A 26,813-nucleotide genomic window follows, 5' to 3' on the forward strand; every position below is an offset into this window, starting at 1 on the left:
CTCGGATCAAAGCATGGTCAAGATCCTCTTATAAAGTTCGTACATAATGACCTCATCTGCAGTGAAGCAGCTTATAAGGGGCAACACAAATATCAGCAGTCACAAAAGCTGGGTGGAAGGACAAGTAGATCCTCAGCCGGGAAGCAAAACACACACCACGATGATCCACTTGGCAGCGAAAATTGCAAAACCAGCAAATCATATTGCCCGCAGAGATCACTACCTCTGGTCAACAGATTTAGCTACCATTGTAAAAGAGAGGAGAAGACTGAGGGTCTGGCAGATCAGCAGAAGACGGAGAGACCTCAACAAAATGCTAATAGATTAGATTTATTTAATTAGTGAATATAAATATTAACAATAATTCTAAAATAAACTTTAATAATATTCGTAATTTTTTAAATTCTATACCTAGCTTACATAACCGTTCTATCTCTATTAATAATTCCGCAGTTGTGCGATTCTTCAATACGATTTAATTTTCTTTTTATTATTTACCTAAAAAGATATAACGGAATCTGCCAAAACGAGTCATAAAATCCAAGCTACTCATTTATACGCTTTTGGCAACAGACTAACGAAACCATCAATCCGCTTGTTTCCATCCGCTTTCGAAATATTATTATAGACAACGAATTGTGATTTTATTTCCAGAATTTCCAATACAGCCGCCCCTGTATCCAACAGTCTTTAAACTTCTCTGTATAAAATCTTGACCATTGTGAATGGACGCTGGATCCGCCAGAATTGCGCAGTGCGCTTAAATCTTCCAAAATCTTTTAAACCTTCTTGTGTTTCGCGATTTGTTTATATTTCGAGAATTGTTAAGGGAGGAAGGATTTATGCTAATGTTTCTACTAACACTAACTCTTTGATGCCATCTCACTGCGGAGAATTCTCCACAATTATTGGATGCACCTTCGCCTGACACAATGGCGCCTGACCACCTTTCGAAAAGCCGTGCAGTCGTGAAATCTGTGACCTTCCTTTCTGCAACTCCAGCACACCAAGGGTATGGTATCTACTGCACCATCATCTACCTCCAAAAACTCTGATTCACTTTCATTATCCTGATAGTCTAGCAATTCTGAAAAAGGTCCTCAAACGGCGTACCCTTCTTAAATATTTGGTCCCGCTTAACCTCTTCTAGGAAACATTTCGCGCAACCTTAAAATTGATTCCGTAGGAATATTTAAAATTTCGTCTCTTATTTCAGGCCGCAAATTTCTTCTTAATATTTCTATCAAAAATTTGTCATCCAATTTTTCAGTCCAGAACTGCATCTAGCACGATGCCTTGTAGCTCTTCTCGCCCACTCGTCTGGTCTTGGCTTGTGCTCTCAATTACACCGACCCCGTTGACCCTCGTCTTCGGATTGCAAAATCGCAAGCCTAACTTGCTGCGCAGTGTCATGAGTAATAACTCCTTCTGGTCTATTAATCAGTTAACCATGGCAAGCAGTATTGCACTTTGGAAAACTTATCTTGCTCGCTAAATGAGTTTGAATGCACTTCCTATGGAAACGGTGTCCAGATCCAGATGTAATGATCCAGACCCCTCTTCGGTTTCCTGTGTTCTAGTCCCATTATAATAGGACCTTTTAAGCTGTTTTAACCCTGTCTAAATATGTGTTTAGACATAAGTAGGCAAACTATAAATATGGTCTATTTATGGGCTGCAATAAACATGTCACGGGACAGCATAAGTGGAAACTACAGACAAGTACGATTGCAGCGGCCTATTGCCGGAGTGTCAAGTGATATGACCACGCGGGAGGCCTCAAACATAGATTTAAGAATAAAACTCAGCTGCATTTACCAACGCAGACTGCGGCGTCTTACAAGCGCTGCATTATATAATTAGATGATAAGAACCTATGTAAGAATGAATAAAAGGCGATGCACTCGCAGCAGCGAGTCAGTTAGATTCAAACACCCGAATTGAACTCAATAAGTGTACGCACAAGTGTAAAGTGTGTACATTTTGGTCCTTCGAGCCGGATTCTGTTGTTTCCCCACCAGTGGTAAGAAACATTTTGGTCCTTCGAGAAGTTCTGTTGTTTTCCCCCAGTGGTAAGAAACACAGAAGAAAAAACCAGCGCTTCGAAGTAAAAAGAGCAAGGTTATTCGAGTGATTCTGTTGTTTCCCCCACCAGTGGTAAGAAACACAGAATAAAAGACCACGCCTTTAAGTTTTAGGACTATAAGGTTAAACATTGTGTTATTGCTTTTTCTTTGCTGATCAATCAGCTGTGAGTCGAGGCACAGCTAGGTCAACTGAGCGACCAATCAAAAAATCCTCCTACGGATCAAGCGGAAGAATACGAGCAGAAAGCACAAAAAAGTCACAGTGATTGTTTTCCCAACATGTTGTCGGAAAGATCTGTGAAATTGATGCAAGAGCAAGGAGTGCTGCAGAAGAAAATACTGCAAGCTATCAAGGAAAAGGCATCTATATCAGCAATAGATGTATTGGTAGTCCGATTTACTACTAATAACAATGCGCTGGTAAAATTGGGAGTTGGCGATCATCAATATTTTAATGATAAAATATTTTTGAAAACTATGGATGCTATCAAGGCCTACAAGGAGTCACTATTAAAGGTAGAGACACTTGAAGAAATAAATATACCAAGCGGATCAAAATTATCTGATACCGCATCAGCTCGGAGCGCCAGTCCAGTTGATAATCTGGTTCAACTGGTGGATAGAAGAGCGGACAGGGTGAGGCAACAGATGAGCCTAATCTACGAAACCCTAGATGGTTCAAGTGAGATTGAACTAGTCAAGCAGCTGGCAATGATGAAAAGTCATTGGTCCAACGTGACGGACACACTGAAACTGCTTGAAAACAAGTATGACAGAACTGCCTTTAATCAAGATGAGGCCGACATTCTGCAAGCTGAAGTGGCCGCACTAGAGATGGTACTTCAAATGAAGTTGGAACAGTTCAAAAGTTCCAACTACGACGTGCCAGAACTCCCAAAAGTGGACCTTCCAACGTTCAATGGAAATGCGAAGGAATGGCCAACATTTTACGAGCTGTTTTTTGAGCTTATAGACAGCAGGAAGGACCTCAGCAACACAAAGAAGCTGGGATATTTAAGAGCCTGCTTAAAAGGATAAGCTCACATGGTGGTACAGGGGGATTTTCCACTATGTCTACCTCCATACTCTTACTGGTGTTTTTTCTGATGCTTTTGTGCCCATCCAACATGCGTCCATCCCATTGAGATTATTGTAATCCACTACCAATCTTAACTTTTGTTTCCCAGACACAATAAAGTGACGTTCGAGTCTGTACTCGTTACATTTGATGTCTGTCGAGTCTGTACTCGATACACTCGCGTAATTCATTATTTATTGCAAGCTTACAATATCGTCGTCAACGGACTTGGGATCAAAGTGCTTTGCATCATTTTCCACTGCGTCAATGTTTATTCTTGGCCCCACTCCAAGATGCGGTCTCCTCCTTTTGTTGATTTGGCTTAAACCTTGGTTTAACTTTTGGTTTAAGCTTCGGTTTAAGTCTCTTTCCAGACACAGTCGTAATCTTTTGCAGTTTCGTATGGAATTTCGCCACTGGTGCAGATGCGGTGTCGCCCTTCTTTCCCAGGTATCTGAACTTGTAGGTTCTCGTTGAGCCCTTTCAATTTAACGCACGAATATGAATATGAATACGCTCAATTTATACGACAGTTCACGGCATTGAAACGGAACAGAATCTCAGTAATGTGTGACTATAATACTAAACGACGATTAGCTAATCTGTTTTGTAACAAATGGAATGCTATAGCACTGTTGCCATCCGATGTTTTTAGCGAGCAAATGGTTTCCAGCGCAGTGCCTCTCCAACATGATCGTAATATTGAGCTGTTGGCATTCCCTGCCGCTAAACCCGTACGTATTTTAATTCGGCTCTATCTCGTCAGTGACTGTCGTGGTGTTCATCTGGGGTTACTCCATATGCTCATTCATATTTCTATAAATTAAAATTTGATACGCGCTCACTCGACACTAGAGATAGTTATGCAAAAGGATTGTAGGAAAGATAGGAAGTTTCTCTTAGTGCACACCCGAAGATGTCAGTGGGGGTAATAATTGTCCACCCTTCCATGACTAACGCATTGGCCCGTTTTATACAATTGGTCTACGGAAGTTCTCGGGTCAGCATGGAGTTAAAAATTGGTGTTTCTACTCAAAAATAATTGGATTTTATCCAATAATTGTAAATAGTAATAATAATACCTTAATAAACTTTAATATTCGCATTTTTTTAAATTCTATACCAAGCTTACATAACCGTTCTAACTCTATTAATGATGGTGCACTTGTGCGATTCTTTAAAACGATTTCATTTTTATTATTATTACTACATAAGATACACATTAGGGAATTCAAAAGTAGGACTTTATATGTAAAACATTTTAATTTAGTATATTCCACTTCATTAGGATTATTTAATGCTTAGTCTTTTATTTCAAATACAAACAGCAAAATGCGCATATGTGTAAATTTGGATCAAACGTTTGGTTAGATATTGAACTGCCAGACAGCTAATAAATTGGTTATTCTCGGCTCACCTGGTAAAATCCACTGATAAAAGCGCTTCCATAGCTCGGTGGTTAAGCTTAAACATATAGCCAAAAATAATCGCATTCGTCACTTTATCGGCTTACTCATTCGTTCGTACGTTAAATAAAGTAGCTGCACATTTTAATGTTTCACTGATTCTTATACTTCTTGCATTGTGTTTACTCTATTCTCATCCATTCAATTCGATTCCATTGCTTCCATACTATTCTATTCTTCTGCTGATTCTATTCCATTTTATTCCTTTATGTATTTACGTTACACCTATGTTTCTTAGATTACATTACTTTCATTTGTGCACTTAATGCATTGCTCAACAATACATTTTTTTATACACATTTGTGTTTTATTATTTTTAAATATATTTCAAAAACTTTAATATGCATTTTACAAATATTAAAAAAAAGTCTATTAAGTAATAAAATTTATAAAATAAATAAAAATATTTAAAATGTTTATTGTAAAACTTATATCTTGAGGCTCGAAGTGCGGACACAAGCACTCAACAATCATTGCCTTATTTTCTTTTCACACGTCGCAAGCTAATGACAAATATTCTAATATAAAGTAATTTTTGAAATTTATGTTGGTATATTATGTACACAGATTCGGGTATTACTATTTCTAAGCTATATTTCTTAAGCTATATCAAACACTTGGTGGCAGACTCGGTTGTGGCCATTTCGTCTGAAAGCGATACCGATTCAGTGACTACCATCCATAGCGCGCTTAATGACGCGTCATTTGATCCCACACGTTGAGTCGCCAATCAATATCTTTAGGAATCAATTAGAGTTCGGCCCAACGCAGAAAGAATACTCTTGCGAACATCCTCATTATTCAAAATTCGAATAACGCAATGATTAGTGGTAGACTTGTCAGCGGTAGAGCGGCATCATAGGTCTCATAGGGGTCCTAAAGAGGGGCACCTACAGCTTTTGGAAAAGCTGTAGTTTCCCGAGAATGTCAAGTATAAAACGCAACCAACTGTCTTCTTGCGAGTGTTGCAAACTCTACAAATACGAGAGACACCCAAACAACCCCGCACTACAAACGACTGCCGTTCCAAACAATCCGTGCGAGATACTCCACATTGACATATTTACACTGGAAAAGAAAATATACCTGAGTTGTATAGACATTGTAAGTCCTCACATGCTAAGTGCGAGGTTTGGTTTTACTATTTACTTGTTAATTGCGCTGTTATGTTACTATTACTGCATTGTATGGATTCATCGCTTCTAAATAAATAAATAAAAAGTTATATAGACAAATTCACGAAATTGGCAAATCTTTTTCCTTTGGAGTCAAAATCTTCGATTCATTTTTGTGAAAAATTCGTAGAAGTTATACACTACTTCACTGTGCCAAGAATGATAGTGTCTGATAACGAGAGGGGACTCTTGTGTCCTACGGTTTTAAACTTCCTGCGCACGTTGGAAATATAGCTTTATCATACACCAACACAAAAAAGCGAGGTAAACGGTCAGATCGAAAGATAAAAAGAAGATGTAGGAGGGCTAAGCCAACGAAAACAGACCTTGTCGAACTTACATTCGAATAAAACTAGGCAGCAAACCGTTAGTTATAATCACGGGGACAGGTAGTATGTGGCCAATAAGCAAACCAAGACAAAAGAAAAGCCACTATTTAGGGTCGAGGAGGTTGCAGAGGATAACACGGTGACAGTGTCAAAACTAAATCGTGTCAGTGTCAAAACTAAATAAATAAAAAAAAAACACAAAGAAACGCTACACAAATAATAATAAGAAAACGAGCACGACAAAACACCTTTCATTTTCATAATTAAACACTCGTAATAAGTCAAACAAAAAACATAAAAAATGACATATTACTAATAAATCAAAGAAAAAAAAATGTGTACATTCTAATAGTAAGTCAGGGTGAAACTATTAGTTAAGAGAAAAGTAGCAATAGTAATAAACAATAACACATAAAATCTCTATTTTTCGTAAGCCCCATTGGTAACACGACAGTCTGTCAGGAGAAGGAAATGCTCCAGCTAAATGAAGAGGTTGTTGAAAGGCGACCATGCAACATGCTCATACCAAAGAAGCACTCAGCGACTGGTGGAAGCGGGGAACTGGGGAAATGCTTTTTTTTACCTTCTTCAATGGAACCTTGAAATCCACCTCAAGAAACTATCATCTGGTCGGCTCGTTTATCATCCAATACGACAACGAGTTTGTTTCGATCGGTGGTCGGAACTATTCTAGCTATACAACGAGTCGTCTGATGGCTATGCCAGCCGTATTGAGGCACGTAACGGCTGACGACTACAGGCTGCAGTTGGAGTTCGTCCAAGATGTCAGCTTGAAGAACCTGCAAAGGATGTCTGACGTAACCAGAGGAATTTTGGTTTCGTTCCTCAAAGAAGCAGCACTGGTAGTATGCGTATTCATCCTTTTCTATTTTCTGAGGAGGAAGGTGACGTCGACTCACGGCTTACCAAAACTCGGCGACAACACTGCCACCCCAGACGCTCCCAACACTTCTCAAACATCGAAGTCTCACTAACCTGCGGGACGCAGATCTTGAAGGGGGAGGAGTTAACACGCGGCTGATGCCCCCCAGCACTTGTCGTCGGTCATTGAGCCCTAAGTGGGTCATCATCCAGACCTAGTCCCAATCGTTGCTGCGTTTACAACGAAGTTATGCGACCACAGCTTGTACAGCCGAATATTGTTTGAATAAAACTATTTCATTCTCACTACAACGAAGTAATAAAGTTATTTAACCCAACCCAAACCTTCTGCAAGTTCTAATGGAACTTTCCCTCAGGGAGTCCTTCGGATTGCCTTAACTTATATATATAGTGACGTATTCACGCCAACTCATCACGCTCAGTTAATTGAGTTTCGTCTGCTCTCTCTAAAGCTCTTCTTAACGTAAACATCCAAGAACATCACATGATTTTACCGTTTAAAGCTATTTTCTATTCTTTATGTCTGTAACCCCTTCTCAATCTCACTCACATTTGAAATTAGTCTTAAGTTGAAAGTTATACCGTAAAGTTCAATAAGTCTTAAACCGATATTTAATAAAAACCACAACCGAATTTATTCAGTGTTTAATTTATTTCGGAGTTGATCCTAGTTTAAATACGGATCATTTGTTCGACAAATAAAAACAATTTAACTTTCAGCGTTGATCTTAGTTAAATACGGATCATTTGTTCGGCTCAATTAAAAAACTTTTTAACTGGCGCAGTCGGTAGGATAACTCAAAGATTGCTTGATGCGAAAATATAAAATTTTTAATTCCTGTAATCTGTGTTATCCGCCAAAGAACTTACGTAGTGTTACTGTGAAAGTGAAGTGTTGACCATTAATACGCATACACTTAAAAGAACAGTGACACACATCTGTTTAAACAACAGTGAACTTCCAACATTTACCGGAGCTATAAATCCAGAAATTTTTTTTGGTTACTCCGAACAAGTGAATTGCTGGAAAATAAAAAATAAAAAAAAAAGAACCTAAAACTAAGTATATTAAGGAATTACCAAATAAGTGAAAAATTAAAATCTAAGTGAAACAAAACATAAGGAAGTAAACTCAAATCAATCAGTTAAAAAAAAAAAAAATCTTTAATACGAACTATTAAATAAGTGCATATAAAACAAAACTATATACACTCAAAGAAAATATATATCTAAATAAACTCTATCTAAGCTCAACGGAAAATAACAAAAGAAATAAATCTTAACGTGTTTTCAAGAGAGGAGAGTTATAAACTTCAAACGTAACATAAGTGAAAAATCAATAAGAGTGAATAAAATTTAAATGAAGACAAACAAAAAACTGAAGATATAAAGTTTGAATAAATTAAAAATAAACTAAAACTATACAATACAAAAATAAAAATAACAATAATAAAATTATGAAATAACCGCTACTCACGAAACATCAGTAACTATAAACATTTAAAAACAAAAAAAAAGAAACCAACAATTTTGACCAAAAAATGGCAGTAGCAGCACCAAGCCCAATAATGCTGTCCGACTCGAATATGATTCAAGTTGAACGACAAATAAATGGAGTCGAACACTTCAACGGGGACCCACAGACCCTGTATACGTTCATCAGCCGCATCGATTTCATCCTGGCACTATATCAAACGACCGACGAACGGCAGAAGCTCACCATCTTCGGACACATTGAGCGCAACATCGCGGGAGAGGTCATCCGCACACTAGGAGTTACGAACCTCACCACCTGGACGGAACTCAGGACTCATCTGATCCTAAACTACAAACCCCAGAGACCAAATCATCTACTATTGGAGGACTTCCGGAATACCCAATTCCGAGGTAACGTTCGTGAATTTTTAGAAGAAGCCGAACGTAGACGGCAGATATTAACAAATAAGTTAGACTTAGAAAGCGACACTGCAGAAACTACCCTGTATAACCAACTAATACGAACCAGTATAGAAACATTAATTCTAAGATTACCAACTCACATACAGTTAAGAATAGTTAAATGCGAAATTCCGAATTTAAGATCATTAATAAATATATTGCAAGAAAAGGGAATTTATGAAATAGCAACTACATACAAGAACAATACACAGCCAGTCTCAAATCCCATTAAATCACCTAACAATGCAACTCACAGACAAACAACTAACTACTATAATCATACAACACCATTCCAACCATCATACAACGCCATGTATCAACCAATTCGCCAACCAATTTCATATATACCACCTCAATTACCCAGAACTAACCCTAATCCGTTTTCCCAATACCAATACCGTCAACTTCACCCTCATCCTAACGTATCTGTTATAGCTCAACCTAGACCATTGAATCGTCAACATACATTTGACCAGAACCGACCAGGACTTAGTTATTCAAACGCACTAAATACAAGAGAAAATATAACGACCGGTGGACCAGCACTAAAGAGACAACGACCGTCTGACAGTGGACAATCACGTATGAGTTTTGATGAGGCTCGTTACCAAGAAGAATTAGACCAAACTCATCAACAGTTCAATCCTTACATGCATTACGGGAATCATCCCCAATATCCTTTCGATCTTTACATGCCTTACGGGCCGCCCCCCAACAACATCCCGATTTATTACATGCCTTACGACCCCCCACAACAACATCCGGTTGGCATACAGGAGATGGCAGAGGCACGAGAAGAGCCAACTGAACCTCCTATGGAATTAATAACAGAAGCTGAAACGGCTGAGAATTTTCGGCCCCAAGCCTCGGAACAAGCCAATTCATAATTATTAAACACAAAGGACTCAATTTAAAATGCTTAATAGACACAGGCTCAACAGTAAATATGGCCACTCAAAATTTTTTCAAATTACCAATCCAAGAGATAGCTAAGAAAATAAACTCAAGTAATGGCCAGTTCATTGCACAAAAGAAAGTAACGTTACCCAAAAATAATCTTTTCCCTAAACCATACGATTTTTTGATATATCCTTTTTCATCTAAATACGACTTAATTTTAGGACGACAATTACTTGACGAAGGAACTACATCAGTAAATTACGGACCCCGTACAGTTACAATATACGGACACGTGCACGAAATGATCGATGCCTTCCTTCCTTCAGAAGAAATACATATTCAAGATACACAGAATAATTCCTTTAGGCTAGACCATTTAAATTCCGAAGAAAAAGCAAAATTGATAACCCTCCTAAAAGACTTCCAGGACCTTCAATATAAGAAGGGAGACCAGCTCACATTCACTAATAACGTAAAACACACTATTAGAACATCCCATAATGACCCAGTATACAGAAAGCCTTACGGATACGCACCCGGACTAGATACGGAAGTAGAAAAACAAACAAAAGAAATGTTAGATCAGGGAATAATCCGAGAAAGCAACTCCCCTTATTGTAGCCCCATTGTAGTAGTACCCAAGAAAACAGACACCTCCGGACAGAAGAAATACAGAATAGCCATAGACTACCGTAACCTCAATGAAATAACAATAGCAGACAAATACCCAATACCAAATATGGACGAAATCTTAAGCAAGTTAGGAGGATGCAACTATTTCACTACAATTGACTTAATCAAAGGGTTTCACCAAATAGAAATGGACCCCGAGTCTATCCCCAAAACAGCCTTCACAACTAAGACAGGGCATTACGAGTATACCCGTATGCCATTTGGACTGAAAAACGCCCCAGCTACCTTCCAACGATGTATGAACGATGTACTTCGTCCACTATTAAATAAAATCTGTATGGTATACTTGGACGACATTATTGTATTTTCAGCTTCCTTAGAGGAACATCTTCAATCCCTTAGAGCAGTCTTTCAAGCATTATCTAATGCTAATCTAAAACTCCAATTAGATAAATGCGAGTTTTTAAAACACGACACATATTTCTTAGGACATATGGTTTCTCCAGAAGGTATAAGACCTAACCCGGAAAAACTACGAGCAATAGAAAATTACCCCCTTCCTACTAAGCCGAAGGAGATAAAATCATTTTTAGGACTCACAGGTTTTTATAGAAAGTTCATACCCCATTTCGCACAGATTGCAAAACCCCTAACAACATGTCTTAAAAAGGACAAAAAAGTAGATAGTAAAAACCCGGAATATATTGAGGCATTCAAAAGGTTAAAACTCCTTATTTCTAACGATCCCATACTTCGATCACCAGACTTCAAAAAAAAATTTGTACTCACAACAGATGCTAGTAATGTAGCTCTAGGAGCAGTACTTTCTCAAGATGGTCACCCCATAAGTTTTATTAGCAGAACACTTAACGACCATGAAACAAACTACAGTACGATTGAAAAAGAACTACTAGCTATTGTTTGGGCAACGAAAACGTTTAGACACTATTTGCTAGGTCGACATTTTGAAATAGCAAGTGATCACCAACCGTTATGCTGGTTGCACAAGATGAAGGAGCCCAACGCTAAATTAACAAGGTGGAAATTCAGACTTGCAGAATACGACTTCGATATTAAATACGTCAAAGGCAAAGAAAATCATGTAGCAGATGCCCTATCCAGGATTACTATAGAGGAAGCGTTCTTTACTGAAGCTACACAGCACAGCGCCCAAGAAGACAACCAGAATTTAATTTCCCTAACAGAAAAAGCGGTAAATAATTACAATAGACAAGTCATTTTCACTAAGGGACCAGAAAAAGTAAAACAGGAGAATTATTATAAGAAAAAGATCATTCATATTTCGTACGAAACACTCACTTATAAAAAAGCCAAACAGTATTTGATAGATTACTTTGTAAACAACCACAGCGCTTTATACATAGACAGCGACGCTGATTTTGAAACAATCCAGGCAGCCCATAAAGAAATTATCAACCCAAGCACCACAAAGGTAATTAGAAGCCTAACTTTACTAAAAAACATTAAATCATATGCAGAATTTAAGGAATTAATCCTTCAATCCCATGAAAAGTTATTGCACCCAGGAATCCAGAAAACTAAGAAATTATTTAGTGAAAACTACTTTTTTCCAAATAGCCAACTACAAATCCAAAACATTATAAACGAATGTCAAGTTTGTAATCTAGCAAAGTCAGAGCATAGAAATACCAAAGTCCCATTTAAACTCACGCCAAGTATAGAATTCTGTAGAGACAAATTCGTTATAGATATTTACTCAGCCGAAGGCAAACACTATTTAAGCTGTATAGACACTTATTCAAAATTCGCTACACTAGAGCAGATAAAAACCAAGGACTGGATAGAATGCAAGAACGCCCTGATGCGCATATTTAATCAATTGGGAAAACCGAAGCTATTAAAAGCAGACAGAGATGGTGCATTTTCAAGTCTAGCATTAAAAGAATGGTTAGAAACAGAAGGAGTGGAACTACAGCTAAATACCACGAAAACAGGAGTAGCAGATATAGAACGTTTTCATAAGACCATTAACGAAAAAATAAGAATAATCAATACTATGAAAAATACTGAAACAGACCTGAGTAAAATAGAAACTATACTTTATACTTACAATCACAAAACAAAACATGACACCACGGGACAAACGCCCGCTCACATATTCTTATACGCAGGACAACCTACCTTGAACACGCAGGAACTAAAGAAAACTAAAATAGACAAATTAAACAAAGGTAGAGAAGACCACGATATCGACACAAGATACAGAAAAGGACCATTACAAAAAGGCAAATTGGACAACCCATATAAACCAACCAAAAACGTAGAACAAACAGACCCTGACCATTACAAAATTACTAATAGAAACAGAGCTATGCATTACTACAAAACACAATTCAAAAAACGAAAGAAAATTAATCAAACCCATACCCCGATTCAAATGGCTACCAGTTAGACTACATAGATTCACAATTATATTTTGAAAAGGAAAACAAAGTGTATAGTAATGAAAATAAAGAAATAAACAATGAATGTGTCACCAATATAATTAAGCACCTAAATCCAATCTGTAATTTTAAGCCAATACCCACAAATGAATTAATGAAATATATAGAATAATGATGTATACTAAACTAAAATTAAGAAAAAACCAAAATCAGGACACACCACCACAAACTGGAATGGAAAAAGTTCCACTACCCTTACTATATCCATCAGTCCCAGCCCAAGTATAGGCTTATCTTTAAGGGAAGGGAAGTGACGTATTCACGGCAACTCATCACGCTCAGTTAATTGAGTTTCGTCTGCTCTCTCTAAAGCTCTTCTTAACGTAAACATCCAAGAACATCACATGATTTTACCGTTTAAAGCTATTTTCTATTCTTTATGTCTGTAACCCCTTCTCAATCTCACTCACATTTGAAATTAGTCTTAAGTTGAAAGTTATACCGTAAAGTTCAATAAGTCTTAAACCGATATTTAATAAAAACCACAACCGAATTTATTCAGTGTTTAATTTATTTCGGAGTTGATCCTAGTTTAAATACGGATCATTTGTTCGACAAATAAAAACAATTTAACTTTCAGCGTTGATCTTAGTTAAATACGGATCATTTGTTCGGCTCAATTAAAAAACTTTTTAACTATATATATTTTTTTATTATTATTATTTTATCTGTATTTTTGGTTAGGAAGGAACTAAAAGGAAATTTAAACTTGTTTTTATTTTGTGTATGTATGCATTTACATTTGTATTTATGTACATTTTGTTTTTTTTAACGAATCATGAATAAAATATTTTAAGCCTATCCTTGTTTCCTCTATACTTTCTATATTATAGGGTCCCGTATATTTAGCATCTACAGCTGTGTATATAAAATTGCAGTGCGAGGGAAACTAATTATTAGAATTATAATTTATAACTTACTTCATTTCTTAATAATACCTAATCTTCTACTGATATTTCTATGTTTCTATTTTATTGGTTCTAAGGAAATTTTTGGTAAATTGTTAGTTCTACCAAATTCTAATTCGTATGGACAATAATTATATGCCATAGAAGGGGTCGCGTTAAAGCAGTATACAAAGTATCGAGGCCAAATGTCCCAATCACTTTTGTCAACCGATAGATAGGATTGTATATTCATTAAGAGTTCTATCGCTTCTTTCAACTACTCCAACAGTCTGGTGATGGTGTGCAGTTGATGTGTCATTTTTATTTTTAAGTATTTGCATATATCAGATGTTAATGAATTCTTATATTCTTTTCCCATGTCCGTAATGAACGTCTTCATTACACCGTTCTTCAGGACAAAAGATTTAAATATCGCTTTGGCTACGGTATTTACATTTTTGTTTGGTATTGGTATAGCAGCTAAGTATTCTGTCAGTCTCATATGAGAGTGACTGCATATACATTACCATTTTCCGCTTTTGGTAGTGGGCCAATTGTATCAACCCTATCAAATGCCTGTTACGGTTATCGTTTATGGTGTTTTGGCATGATGGCATGATATTTCTCCAGTAATAATATCTTTGCACCTTGGCCAAGGTTTTTGCAATGCCTTTTTGTATAGGATCATCATGTAGTGTAGACATTATAGCATATTTTTCTATTTTGGTCACCGGGTAGCGCGAGAATACTCAATACGTTAAATTTTTTATTGCCCATATTTAAAGGTATCTATTGAAATATTTTCCAAGATATTTTCCCACGATGCCATTTTAACTTGGTTGATTTCGTTTATACCGGCCTGCTTTTCAAGCCTTTGGAAAAACTGATCTAAATCGAGAATTACATTAATCTACAAATCACCAATTTTTTAACTTGCAATGGTTTTCTTTTCATGTTTGAAGAAATACATATATCGTATTTTTCACATGCAGTCATTTTTAATTACTCTTAATACGTTGGGCTTTGAACTTCTTATTGATTGCTTTGGCAATTATATTTTTTCACATTGTTCTCCTGCGTATAAATTTTGTCTACTTTAAAATCTTAAATCTTTTCGTTTTATATTTTGTATCTCGTCTATACATATCCGTGATAATACGTGGGCAACGTGGTTTTCTTTCTCCTTGACTTATTCTACCGTATATTCATATTCTTCCGAGTCCAATCGCATTTGCATGAGTTAAATAAACAAACAAATAAGCTAACCATTGTACTGTGGATACATTTACATACATACTGTGCATGAGTCAAATGTATTTCATCCAAGAGAAATTTTTAAACTCATAAATGAGCACATTAATACAAAGAAATCTCTCGGCTGCGACCTCATAACTCTAAAAATGATCATTTAACTGCCTTATTGCGACATTTGCTACTTAACCCAGCTATTCAACGCCATAAATAGAGTTGGTTACTTCCCAGATAGATGGAAAAATCAATCATCATAATGATTCAAAAACCCGGAAAAATCCAACATCTGCTTCGTCGTATAGATCCATATGCTTACTCTCAAAGCTTTTGAAAAAATACCTTCCATACCAGAGTTTGTCTAGACTTATGCACAAGCTCAAGCTAAAACTATCCAAATACACGCACAAAGTAATCAGTCATACCTTTACGGAAGGAAGTTTTTAGCAGGCGAGCAAGTGTCCCCAAAGCAAGCGTTCTTGGACCAACTCTCTATCTCTTATACACAGCTGACTTACTAACAAGCAGAAGTCTGACAACATCCACCTTTGCCGATGACATCGTCATTCTTAGCCGTTCCATATGCCCGATCCAAGCATCAGCGCAACTAGAGCTCTTCACCGGGTAACCGGGGTATGTATGAAAACAAAAACATTCAACGAGACTTAAGCATCCCTCCAGTCAAAAATGCAATAGCCAAAATCAAGAGGAAATACTAGGACAAGCTTACATTGCACCCCAACCACCTAGCGAGATTTCTTACACATCTCAACAGTAGATCCCGGAAGAACAGTTTAAAATAAATTGTTGACAAAATAGACTAGTATAAAGATTTTAAAACTTATAAATTGTTCTCATATTATAAGAAAATATAAAATAAATAACCGCACAATATAACTAAAAAAAAAAAGATGCATCGATTGAGGGAGCCCAGTCGAACGGTGAACGAAGCAAGGCGTTGCAGCGGAAACCAGTCACCAATTTCATCCCGAATTAAATCGGAGTCCAACACTTCAAGCTTCAGTACCAGGAGGTTCGTCTGGATTAATGGAACTTAAAATTCGACGGAACCAGCCGCAGGAAGACTGTCAAAAATTTTCTATTCCGTGTGGGAAGGTTGCAAGAAGTATATGGAATAAGTCGGCAACAGGTTTTTAGAAAATTCCATAGTCTTCTGGTCGGCGCAGCTAGCAAATGGTATTGGCTAATAGAGAATCAAGCGAAGGATTTTGATTTTATTCGCTCACTAGAGAAATGCAGCGAGCTTTTTACACGACTGGAAGTGACTTGATGAAGGCCAAAGTGTTGATGGACAGGAAAGAAAGGTATAACGAATCTTTCAGCGACGATGTCTCGGACATGCACATTTTGCAATTGTAAATTGAAGCAAAACATCGCTTATGATGAGTTTACAGAACTACTAAAGGATAACACGAACTCCCAAATGGGCGGTTTACTGCTAACGTCCCCAATAAGATCCCCTGGCCAAGCTAAAAGAGGAGGGCTCAGAGTAGGCAGAATCTTGAAAAATAATGGAAAACCGATGCAAAGTAGTCCCGTCAATGAAATCCAACGCTCAGAAAGGCAATACTACTATTGCCGATGGTGTCCTGGTGGATGAATTCCAGTGCAAGCCTGGAGACAGCCGTGAGTCTATCGGAACTTCCTGAAACCCTTTGCACTACATGATTTGCTATGTATACGGGATCGGAATGGATTTATACCGCCGGCCCCCTGAAAATAAAAACCCATGCATGTCCCTATTCTATGAGGTCTGTCGTTTTTGTCGTAGACCTGGGAAATTAAATATAACTAGACATCCGCACTAACAACAATATATATACGCACATCCCGGCAGTGGAGAGAGAGTTTTTCACGAGTAGGGCGAAAAATTCAGTTATTATTAGTGAAATTGATTACGTTGTTCTTTTACAAAGTCTGTCAACCGTAACGCGTAACCACGTCGATCACATCGAGCTACCTTCTGAGTAAGATCACAAGACTCTGATAAATTTTTAAAATTAAAAATTATTGAAAAATGTGGGCGTGGCAGTTTTTGCGCGGTTTTCGCAAAAAACTTTTTTTTGCAAATCGATGGAGAATTACAAGACTAACAAAAATGTGAAAAATATTAACACTTTTTTCAAAAGGGTGGGCGTGGCAGTTTTGTGGGCGTGACTACATTGGTCAACAAACTTGCGCTGCGTATATGTCTCTAGAATCTGTATGCTGAATTTCAACTTTCTAGCTTTTAACGTCCCTGAGATCTCGACGTTCACACGGACAGACGGACATGGCTAGATCGATTTGGCTATTGATTCTGATCAAGAATATATATACTTTATATAGTCGGAAACGCTTCCTTCTGCCCGTTAAATACTTTTAACGAATACAGTGTACTCTTTTGCTCTTTATTACTTATTATATTACATCTTATTATGTCTTACGTCTTATTATACATAAGAAAAATCAAGATAGGCTGCAAAGAGTCTAAGGCTTCCGAAAATACGGCCAATGTAATCAAAACCGTGGAAGTGATCGAAGACAAGGTCGGGATCCTAGGCGTGCAGCATACCCCTAAAAAAATACCCTTACCCAGTATTAAAATTAGAGAAAAGTTACAATTGGGCAGTGCAGCGGCTTCGTGGCTACCACCATACACTGGAGAAGATTCTGCCTAGTATCCCGCAGTCTTGATAATCTACGTCGTGGAAGGCGAAACTCGCTTAGGTAAAATAAAAAGTGCAGTGACAATAAAAAACAGCATATTAAACCCCAGCAAAAATAGTGAACCAAAGCAAATCTTAACAAAACAAAAATAACAACAATAACTTCTCCATACAATGCATGACTCCAGTAATTTGAAAATCAGATAGCGGTCGGAGCGGGCCGTGGGAAAACCTTGACACTTATATATGAGAATAATTCTAGTGTGTACTTTTTTATGTGTATTACGTTTTTGGTATAATCTACAATTTGTCGGTGATCGTATAATTCCAACAACATGTCTAGTAACACCTAGGATCCAACGCGTCGAGATCTCATCGCCCAGGATTAAGGTGAGGTAAGTTTGTTGGAACGCAGTTCCCATGTTTTCTTCATATTTCATCTATACATATATTCTCTTGCCAATCTTCTTTATCTTTTTTAAGATCAATATATTTTTGTGAACCAAAGGGTGTTAGCCATAGAAGATATTTATATGTTAAGCCTCTTCCAGGCAGTGCATTTCTTTGATAACAATCAAGGGGTTAATGAATAATACTTTTTTAACAAATAAAGATAACTTTTCAGCGGCGATTATCAGCATTGTTTTTGATGCAGACAAGCGCCAGAGAGACGTTTGTAGTCGTAAATAGCCAACATATTTTGTTGACATGTGCACCGTTTCCCGCTAGTTAATTAGATACTCGCAACTAAGCCTAATTTTTGTCAACTTGTTTAGCTTTTGTATACTAGCCGTTAAATCTTATATTACCCATGTCACTAGCCAACAATATATTTTAAATTAAGATATGAAAAACGAAAAACGTAAAGCTGGTGGTCGTACTAGGCTAAAGCCTAGTAAGTTTCTTTGGCCGACGCTGCCGACGTACTAGGCCAAGCAGCCACGTCATTTGTGAGGCTCGAGTCCGGCGAAATATGAAAATTGTTGTGGAATCCGAACGCATAGGTCACGCTACACCGGCTAGTGGATTCCGAACATATCGCTCAAACATTCTGATTTTTTGACGACTGGCGGGACGGGTTTTTGGACATACACTCTATTTGGTGGGCCAGTACTCGGTCAGAACCTTGTAAGAGCTCACTAACAAAAGGAACTACTGTTCCAGATGGGCCAGTTTCTTTATATCTTGGTATAGGTACGTTTTTTTTAATACTTTTGAGTCTATCAAATGGACCGTCTTTAATGACTAACACTGTAAATTATGTTTTGTCAAATAAAAGAAAATTTAAATCAAATTTATTGTTCGATGTTCAGCTTAAGACTAAAAATCAAATATATGTTGGGTTAAGGAGAGAGAGAGCATTGTACTGGGGTGCTTAAGTGTGGGAGAAGCTTTAAAGGGAACAGCCAAAACTGCTTCTGTCAGGCTTTATGATTTGTTTAAAAGAACGGCTCAGTGATGTTGCCAAAGAATTGTTTATTGGAACGCATACTGCGCATATGGCATACAGTATGGGGATCAATTAAGTGCTTTATTGTTTATAATTGAATTGGCCGGTTTGGGTGGCGTAAATACGTCACTATATATATCTTCACTCAACGCAGAGCATCTAAAATAACTGTTTAAATAAATAAGCCCCAATACCTCTCTATTTTGCCCACGTGACTAGTAACCTCGCGTTCTGGTTATCTTCCTGCCTTGCCTTAAAATATTTTTCTTTGGTATTTGTCAGCCCATTTTCATTTGCTAAAAAATTGCTAAATTTTTAGCAAATTCGCTAAAACTGCTGATAGCGCTGCCAACTTGGCGCAGCGGGTGATCTGGAGAGGGAGGCGTTGCCAGATCAACCGTAGGGCGCGAAGTTCAAAATTAAATTTAAAAATTAAACCGTTGAAATTTAATTTTGATACTGGTTACTGGGAGCGCACCAGTCGTTAAGAAAGGGGAAAAGGCACAAAGGTCGCGGACAGACCAAATGTCATCCTCTCACCGTGCTGGTGCCTAAGCAGAGACTCTGTCCGAGTCGAGGCGAAACAAACCTCCATCCGTAAAAGCCAGCGGGAAATCCGTGGACTACGTGGGAACCCCTTTCTAAGGCTGGTGCTTCGCCTAGGTAACCTTGGGCCATCCTTCAGTTGATGGACACCTCAGTGGGGGGCAGTCCCTCTGATCGCAACGACCCGTTCAGGAGGAGCTCCCGACTTTCGAGATCCCCAACCAGAGGAGTCGGTAACCCGACTGGTGACGGAATCTCGGTTCCGGCGGTGGCGAGGGGTGAGCACGCACGACGTTGACTGGCGACTGTAGCGATGCTGTAGAGGTGGAGAACTTGGCTCCTACAGCAACTAAGACCGCGACAAGTCAGAAGATGATGGACCACATCGCCGTGCCATCGCAAAAGACGGGAGGAAAGTCCCCAGCTGGATGTCCTCATCGGTCTTCGGACCTGACCACGGCTCTCCAGAATGAGGATCTGAGGGGCATACTCACCAGGATGAATGGCCAGATTAACATCCTGCTATCCGCATTCGAGACTCAACGGCACGTGACACGAGAGACAAAGGGCATAGATTCTGAACTCTCAGCCCTTAACAACAGGGCGATAGAGCTGTACGAAGGTACTACTAGCGTGCACCGCTTGAAGGGCAGTGCTACCCAGACGGAAATACAAAAGCCTACCAGAAAGGCTCCTCACAATGCGCAGGTACCCAAGGTGCAAGTGCCCAAAGTCCAGGCGCCCAAGCCAAGGAACCGTACGTCGGGTGGCAACGGTGAAGAAAGGGCGACATCCAGACCTAACGAGCCCAAGCCACGCAGCTACGCATCTGCCGCCAAGAATGCTAGCACGGTTGCAGAGTAGACCAAGGTGAAGCCTATGCGCCTGTGTAAAAAACCTGAGGCACTGATCGTAAAAAAGACAGGTGAGGCTTCGTACGCAGAGATGCTTCGGAATCTAAGATCGGACCCGAGCCTTAGCGAACTGGGCAGTTGCATGGTCGCCCAATTCCAGGGTATGGTGAGCTTGTGCTCGAAGTAGAGGAAAAAGCCCCGGAGAGCGTTCCCAAGTATAAGACCGATCTAGAAGCGGCGCTCAATGATTTGGCCTCTGTGCGCACGGGAGCTCAAAAAATAGCTCTATCCTGCAGCGGACTGGCCGACGCTACAGCAGAGGAGCTCCAGAGCTGCATGGTCGCCCAATTCCAGGGCCTGAGGGATATAAGGGGCCTTCGCAGGATGCGGGATGGGACGCAGATAGCCTCAATGCTGATGAAAGCAAACGATGCGATAGCGTTCCTAAAACAGGCCACCTTAACCGTTGGATGGTCAAGGTGTCGCATTACCCAGGGCGTCCGGCTAACTAGATGCTACAGGTGTCTGGGCTACGGACATCTAGTAGCGACCTGCAATGACACTGATAGGGCAGACAGCTGTCATAGATGTGGTGAGCGTGGGCACAAGGCAATGGGGTGCGTTTCAGCACCAAAATGCTGATCTGCAGCAGCGAGATGGACAGAAACCACCCGACGGGTAGCTTGGCGTGCCCGACCTACAGACCGAGCCTTAAAGAAGCTAAGAGCCACCATAATGCACGCCCATAGTAGCGTAATACAGCTCAATGTTAATCATTTCGCAACATCTCAGAGCCTCCTGGCTCAGACTGCGGCGGAGCGCAGACATCATGCTCCTAAGCGCACCTTACGTCACTGGAAGGGGACAATCCTCCATGATCCTAGACGAGTCAGGTAAAGCAGCTATCAAGTGTTGCAGCTCTCTCCACGTTCACCTATGCGGGGAATTGCATATGCGAAGGTAACACACATACATATGTACAGCTGCTATGCTCCGCCTAGCGACACCCCCGACCAGTTCGAGGAGTTTCCAGAGGCACTGGGCCATGCGAGAGGGCAAAGACCGATGATCATTGCCGGTGATTTTAATGCCTGGTCAGTGGCATGGGGCAACCTCAGAGGCTGAGAAGAGATATACGCTATGGGAATACTGGGCCTAATACTGCTGAACTACGGAAGGAAGCCGACGTTTAACAACGATAGGGGTACGTCATTTATTGACGTTACCCTTATCAGCAGATGGCTAAAGGCTAACAATAACTGGATGGATGACGTCGCTGAGTGACCACGCTCTGATTTCCTTCAGTCTCTCCTCTCCGGAGGGCAAGATCAGCCGTACAAGCATAGGACAACATGAAGATCGATAAGGACATGCTGGCGTACCAAATCGATTTCCTGATAATCCCAAATGGGGATGCAGAGAGTATGGCGGCTGACCTCATGAATGTGCTTGGTAGAATTTGCGACGCAAACCACCCGTGTTCTGTTGGAGTGCCACCCTAAACCATCTACGATCGGATTACCTCAGGGCTAGGAGAACGGCGCAACGAGCCAGAGGCAGTACCCACCACGCGGAGCTCATGGAGGCTTTCAGAAAGAAACGCATAGAGTTTAAGCATGGCGTAGCGGCTGCCAAAGCGCGGTCGTATAAGAAACTGCAAGATAGCGTAGATAGTGATACCTGGGGCATCGCCTATGAGCTTGTTACCAACAAGCTAAGGAAGAGAGCGGTAATCCCATCTGACCCTGCGGTTCTGGCTATTCCCAATGCAGACCACACTATGGCGGCCAACAGAAGTAGCCCCTGTCCACGATTTTCCGTGCGTCACAGAACCTGAAGTCGTCGAGCCAGCCAAGCGCATCAAGCCCAATAAAGCCCCTGGACGAGATGGTATTCCTGGAGCTGTTATTAAAGCAGTGGCGTTGGGTAGACCTGACAATTTCAGGGCCACCTTCCAGCAATGTCTTCTGGACGGAATCTTCCCAGCAAGGTGGAAAAGCCAGAAAATAGTCATGTTGCCGAAAGGCATGGGACCAGCATATAGGACATAGCTGGAAAACTGTTCGACCGTATTCTGTACCCTCCTCAACGGCCTAGGAAGTCAGCAATATGGCTACCGGAAGGGAAAGAGTACCCGACGCTCTCTCTCTTTCCTGGTGATAGATGGCTAAGAGGCAGAAAGGAATACTGCGCAAATCGACGTAAGGAATGCCTTTAAAGCCACTAGATGACCCGTAATCCTAGAAGCCATTAACAATATGGGAATCACGGAGTACCTGAGGATAGGAACGGTTCCCCTTTCGGTACCAAACGGAAGCTGGCCCAAAAAGATACTGAGTTCCTGCAGATGTTCCCCAAGAAGCTGAACTTGGACCAATCCTGCAAAACATCTTGTACGATGGGATCCACGATTCGAGCTCACATCCCCTGGCTCGAGAAACCCGGACTAGCAATAGCGGCGCAAAAGACCGAGGTGGAGATTATGCTGGTCTCCTTCAAGCTCCACGCGAGTTATGCCAGCAAGGCAGCAAAGCAATCACAGCCTCTTCATTGGCTAGACTAATGCCCAAAGTCGGTGTACCAAAATATCCTGCCAGGAAACTGCTGGTGGCGGTTGCAATTAGACCCCTCTTGGAGCTCCTATTACCCTCACTAGGTAATAGAGAGGATAGCTTTTGTTCTATGTCTTAATTTCTTGAGAAATAACGTCCGTATCTGAGCAATTATTGGTACGGGGAGTTAGCCTCGCATCAAGGCGGATTAGATGATTTATGGATTGTTCCCTGTTGAGTCTATTTAGTTCTATACGTTAGCTGTTCCCTAACGTCCATAATTTAATTTTTTTTTTCATTTGTCCTGTACAGTTTAATAGGTTTTCCACTCTAACGCCCACAAACCCCTCTAAACTAAACACCCCACACTATTGAACATTTTCTTTCATATTATTATTATTTGTTTCCCAATTTCGCCCTATAGTCCAGAAAATGTTTAAATTTTTTTATTCGCACTTCCACTAGCTGAGTCACGGATATCTGATAGTCGAAATTCTTGATTATAGCTTTCTAATGTAAACATTTTTGTAGCAACGCATATGTTGTAGAAAACTACAAATGCAATTTTGATTAATTGATTATTTTTTTTAAAACAACAATTATTTACATATATCATATCATATGTCGTATACTGATAACATAATATATGTATATTGTACCTTATTTTTATAACACGAAAGAACCGAATATTTTTTAAAGTGATTATAACTAAATCGAACTTACCAACAACTTTTTGTGGGGTAAAGCTATGATCGCGATATACGAAATACTGATTGTCTAAAATCAGAACCAGTTGTGGCACTTCTCGGGCGCCACATTTTCGAAAAACGGACTCTTCATGCACTGCATTAACCGTTGCGAAGTTAATACCTTAAAAAGTAATAAACAGTGAGATGACACTTTCAAAATGAATAAATACCTATTGGCTGAAGTAGTTCAACAATTTTTTTGAAGGCATCAACAATTCGAGTGCATTTAAAACACCAATCATTGTAAAACATGACAACGTGCACTTTTTTTGCATTTTTTGATAAAATAATTTTCTCAAAGTAATTTGTTGTTATTGATAACTTCTGATAAAATGCAATATCTTGCTTTATATTGAACCGTTGTCCGAAATCATCATCATTCTGATTTAATGTAAATCGATTATATTCACTATAATCATGTTTCTTCTGAAAGTACTGTGAGTTAATATCCGATACTCCATAGCGGTCAAAAATCCGTCGTCGATCCATGTCAGCTAGAATTTCATAAGCTTGTTTAATTTGTATAAACTTTTCGGCACCGTAATCATTTTTAACTTTATCTGGATGCCTGTAATACATTAGAAAAAATAAGACATAATTATAATATAATTGGGTATACATAGATCTCCTACGCTAAAAAGTAACTTTTTCCTATCGGATGTTTAAGTGAAAGAGCTACCTCTCTATCTACCTCTGTCCATTTTCGTCTGGAAATACAGGAACTACAAAATTGTAAAAGTTAAGATTAGGCATGCAGATTCTATACCCAAATACGCAGCGCATGTTTGTTTCTTGAGGTTTTGAACCCAAAGCTGCCAAAACCACACTTTTGGAAAACGTTAACAAAACATAAAACTAAAACATTATCAAAACATAAAAAAGACTTTCACAAAATGCACAAAAAGTGTTAAATTAATTTAAATGTCACATAAATGTATAATCAATAGAAAAAATATTAAAAAAAATAATTTTTTTAAGTTAATACATTCAACTTTCAAAATCATTTAAAATTTTACAATTTGAACAATAATAACCGGAGATTCACTGTTTTAAAGTTTGCAATTGTCTGCTGTAAAATGCTCATCTTACAATTTATTTATTAATCCTCTTGTTGGTATTAGCTATAATATTCATATTTTAAAAACAAGAGAGATTGCTATAGTCGAGTTCCCCGACTATCAGACACCCGTTCCTCAGCTTGTGTGAATGCGAACGCGAAATTTCATCATTATTCGGGGATATCGATTTACTGATAGATAAAATGAGAAAAAATGTAAAAAAAAAAAATTTTGGCGTGACCAGTTCGGCGGCTTTAGAGCGTTAGAGTGGGCGTAGCAAAAAGTTTTTAAACTAGTCGGGAAATTTAAGCGACTAATAAAATTATAAAGTAATATCCAACAATTTTTCAAAAGTGTGGTAGTTTAGTGCGGTTTATGGGAGTTAAAGTGGGCGTGGCAACATGGGTCAACAAATTTGCGCTGCGTCTTTGTCTCAAGAATCTGTATGCTGATTCTCAACCTTCTAGCTTTTCTAGCTTCAGAGATCGAGACGATCATACGGACAGACTGACATGGCCAGATCGACTCGGCTATTGATCCTGAACAAGAATATAAATACTTTATATATTCGGAAACGCCTCCTTCTGCCTGTTACATACTTTTTAAGAATCTAGTATACCCTTTTACTCTACGACTAACGGGTATAAAACTTATATATTTTTTATGTATTAAATACCTAAATATTCCATTATATTCTTTATAGGGTCGATTATAACGCATTCTATTATCTAATACATAATTTTTACCGAATCTACAATGCACTTTTATATTACGAAAATGGTTTTTAATAAATACAATTATGTATTTGATATAATTGCTAGGTTGCTAGAAGCTATCAGAAAAATATACAGAAATACAATAACATTTTACAAATCATATATGTCTTACACAGAATTGACTTATACAGAAATTAGGGAATGAAAAATATATCAATCAATCCCAACAATATTAAGCACACATTCTTTCAACAGATATTACTAAAGAAAATAAATCAAGATGATCGTTAAGCGCCTCCAAGCTAGAAATAAAGGAAGCAGATCGGCAAGATCTATCCATCGATCAAGTATTAGGAAAAGAAAAAAGTATGAGGAAAAGACAATAAAAACATGACACATAACTTAGCCACCAGTAGGGCTAACATAATAGCAGTTAAATAAGTGGACCTTACAAAGGGAATATATGAAAATATTTTTGTCAGGAAAGTCAGGAAATCAAAAATAGTAGGGACGGCCCACAGGATGAGAAAATACAATACAATCCAATATTGGTAATCCGCAAGCAGTGACACTTCTTAAAATTTCAAAGCAAAGTTATCAACACTACAACAAAGAGGGAAAACAGTAACACAATTTTCAAGATAAGTTCATAGTTTGAAAAAACAAAACAAGAGAGAATGCTATATTCAGCTAGTGGAAATGTGATCTCGAAATTTTATAATTTTTCTGCGATATCGATAGATATTGGTGAATAAAATAACAAAAAATTTAAAAATTATTCAAATGTGTGGGGGGTTTTTGTGCATAAGGGTGGGCTTGGCACTTGGCGAAATTTAAACATTTTTCTGCGACATTGATAGATATTGGGGGCTAAAAAGAGAAAAAAATTTAAATATTGTGACAAAGTGTGGGCGTGACCGGTTTAACGGCTTTAGGGCGTTAAAGTGGGCGTGTCAAATAGTATTTTGGCAAATCGATAGAAATGTACAAGACTACAAATTTTATGAAAAAATATCGAAACATGATTCAAAAATGTGGGCGTGGGAGTTTTGGACGTTAGCGTGGGCGATACAAATATTTGTTATGCAA

General features: G+C 38.8%; 1 protein-coding gene across 3 annotated transcripts in view; it reads right to left on the reverse strand.

Annotated features, from left to right (window-relative positions):
- Window positions 1–26,813, reverse strand: part of LOC27206972 (dnaJ homolog subfamily C member 16) — a 156,976-nt gene that overhangs the window by 74,655 nt on the left and 55,508 nt on the right. For 2 of the 3 annotated variants that reach the window (XM_039298322.2, XM_039298321.2), the window contains exons 3-4: window positions 24,121–24,518; window positions 23,925–24,071 (exon numbers count right to left, since the gene is read on the reverse strand). In XM_039298322.2, coding sequence (XP_039154256.1) covers window positions 23,925–24,071; window positions 24,121–24,518 — 545 coding nt within the window. Of the gene's footprint in view, window positions 1–4,582; window positions 4,674–23,924; window positions 24,072–24,120; window positions 24,519–26,813 lie in introns of those variants that run through there. The other variant, XM_039298323.1, reaches the window with a different exon arrangement.

Source organism: Drosophila simulans, unplaced genomic scaffold, assembly GCF_016746395.2.
Source record: "Drosophila simulans strain w501 unplaced genomic scaffold, Prin_Dsim_3.1 Segkk87_quiver_pilon, whole genome shotgun sequence".
In the NCBI taxonomy this organism is placed as follows: domain Eukaryota; kingdom Metazoa; phylum Arthropoda; class Insecta; order Diptera; family Drosophilidae; genus Drosophila; species Drosophila simulans.